The sequence below is a fragment of the Montipora capricornis genome, chromosome 8, assembly GCF_036669925.1.
Source record: "Montipora capricornis isolate CH-2021 chromosome 8, ASM3666992v2, whole genome shotgun sequence".
In the NCBI taxonomy this organism is placed as follows: Eukaryota; Metazoa; Cnidaria; class Anthozoa; order Scleractinia; family Acroporidae; genus Montipora; species Montipora capricornis.
The window spans coordinates 38,767,521-38,770,020 of record NC_090890.1 but is presented as its reverse complement, the minus strand read 5'-3'; the positions used below and the strand labels follow the sequence as shown (position 1 = coordinate 38,770,020).

Below are 2,500 nucleotides of genomic sequence, written 5' to 3'. Positions count from 1 at the left end.
AAAAAAAGCGATGCTATAATCTTTAATATAGAACCCTCAGCACAGTTCGTTTTTTGAAATTACGATTGGGTTTCTCTATTTAGAAACCGAATATCTTGCATGTTTTTCTTCAAGAACTTCAGTCCCAAAACGTGTCGGTCGGTAACTTAAAGCAATTTTAACCCCGGTGGTCTTGTGAGTGTTTTTGTTTTTTGCACGCAGAAACACTGAAAGATGAAGAGAAACCAGGAAAACTGACAAAAAGACAAAAAGCAGCTCTTGAGGTAGAGAATATTTAATGCTTAGAGGTTGTAATTTGGCTTGACGTCAACGTCTTTGTAACCTACATTTCAATTGTTGACTAGGAAGCTCTGTATCACAGCTGTGAGCACGGGTATCTGGACATCACAATGGAACTAAGAAGCTTAGGTAAGCGAAACTAATTTGTCTCATGCCATTCCATACACTTTTTTTAAAATTATGAGATATCGAATTGGTTTTGGTAGACTTCTTTTAGTTTTTCTATCATAATCCTTAGAAAGAGTAAGACATTATATCATATGGCCCGTACGGCCTCGCGCGCGCTTTCATTGTAAAACTATTCACTCCTTGCACAATCCCATAATACACCTCTATTACCTCCCAAAACTCTTGCATAACCATTGTTTGCAATTTCTCCTGGGACATGAAAATGTCCCAAGAGAAGTCGAAAACAATGCCTATGCAGATTAATGGGGGGTAAAAGTGGTGTATTATGGCATTTGTGCAAGTAGTGAATTGGGAAAATTCCCGTATGAGGGCCGAACGCATTAGCGTTCGGTCCGTTCACATGCATGTGCCAAATCTAATGCAAATAGGAAAAAAATCTATTGTTTTCACTCATTTGCATTAGATTCGGCACATATGAGATGCAACGTTTAAAACGAGCCTAAGTACATAAAAGGCGAGGTCAATCGCAAATATACGGTTTAATAAAGGATGGGCGTGAGGAGGCACGTCATCGCGTTCAAATCCCGTGAAGATCGTTTTACCGGAAAAAATTGGTTCAATAAGGGAAAAAAATGTCGGGAGTTTGAGTACATTTTTTTCTGTCCTGTGTAAGACAAGGGAGCGCATGAACTTTATTTAAGTGTCAATTCTTCTAGCGCTGGGGCACTTCTTGTGGACGCTGTAAACAAAAAGTAAAATTTATTCAAACAATTGGTGTTTGAGTAGAGGGAAAAACCGGTGCACCAGAGTAGAGAACCAACAAACTCAACCCACACATGACACCAAGTCTGGGAATCGAACCCAGACCACATTGTTGGGAGGCCAGTGCTCTGAATACTACGTCACCTCTGCCACAGTAGGGACTTCCAAGATCTACGACGCGGTCGTCAACGAGTGCGCAACAAAACAGCAATATCATTGGTTAAAAGAGGAAATATAATCCTGCTGCAAGTGCGGCATGCGTTTTAGCACAAATTCGTGCGGTACTCTGCATGACAACAACGTGAAATCACCAAATTTGAGGTTTTGACGACAACTCGAGCGTACAAATTGAATCTTTTTAAGTCTCCATTTTTACTCTGAAACTGCCTCGTACCAATTTATTTTTAGGATACTTCCCCCACAATGTACGACGTGAACGAGATAATAATAATAAGTGACGTTTTCATGGACGTCGGCGTCGTATATCTTAAAGTCCCTACTGTGTGGTTACGACGACGTCGACAAAAACGAAAACGTCATAAATAAGTCGGATCAATGAACAAAAACAAGTGCCCTGCACGCTCCGCACATGCGTTTTTCATTTTGGCAACTTTCTCTGCCGTGCTTGTTCTAACAATAGAGACCTTTAGCAACGGGTTTTTTGGGCAATACCGTGAACCTCGTGAAATCACGTGATCTTGTCCTTGCCGTCACGATTGCGGTCTGCGGTTCGAGTTTCAACTTCAAGACACCAATTTTGCGGTAAGTGATTTACGGCAGCGTTTTATAGCAAGAGATCAATCAGACCTCTCGTGTGACCGTGTCTGTCATGTTGTTACATCTGTTTGCTATCTATTGGGAACAATTTTGAAGATCAAATATAGGTTTTGGGAAAAATTGAGCTGTTTGATTTGAGAGAAGTTGTAGCAATGAAAAATTCGAGATGGCTGCACGGATGTGCATAACAGGAACGGGTTGCTAAAGTTCAAAGTTAGAGCTAACCTTTAACGGTAAACGAATAACCACAAACCGCGGTTTGCGGTATATCCCGAAAACGTCGGTGCTAAAAGTCTCCATCGGTTGCGGTCACACTTGAAAGAAACAAAGTGTAACACTGGTGTCGACACTAAGCTAGTGTCAACTCTCTGGTGTTTTGAATCCCTAAATATAACTTGATTTAACACCGTAACCAGTGAGTGTTAACTCCCTAATGCGATCGCAACCAATAGGCAATCTCGACCCCAGTTCTCTTCTCTTGACTGAGGGAGAGAAGAGCTCTGGGAAACTCTATTTAGGAGAACATGCGCCGTAGGGATCTTATAGCCAAAAA

General features: G+C 41.3%; 1 protein-coding gene across 3 annotated transcripts in view; it reads left to right on the top strand.

Annotated features, from left to right (window-relative positions):
* Window positions 1-2,500, top strand: part of LOC138059472 (ankyrin repeat and BTB/POZ domain-containing protein 2-like) — a 24,536-nt gene that overhangs the window by 9,594 nt on the left and 12,442 nt on the right. For all 3 annotated transcript variants that reach the window (XM_068905096.1, XM_068905097.1, XM_068905095.1), the window contains 2 exons: window positions 202-263; window positions 345-408. In XM_068905096.1, the coding sequence (XP_068761197.1) occupies window positions 202-263; window positions 345-408 (126 nt within the window). The remainder of the gene's footprint in view (window positions 1-201; window positions 264-344; window positions 409-2,500) is intronic.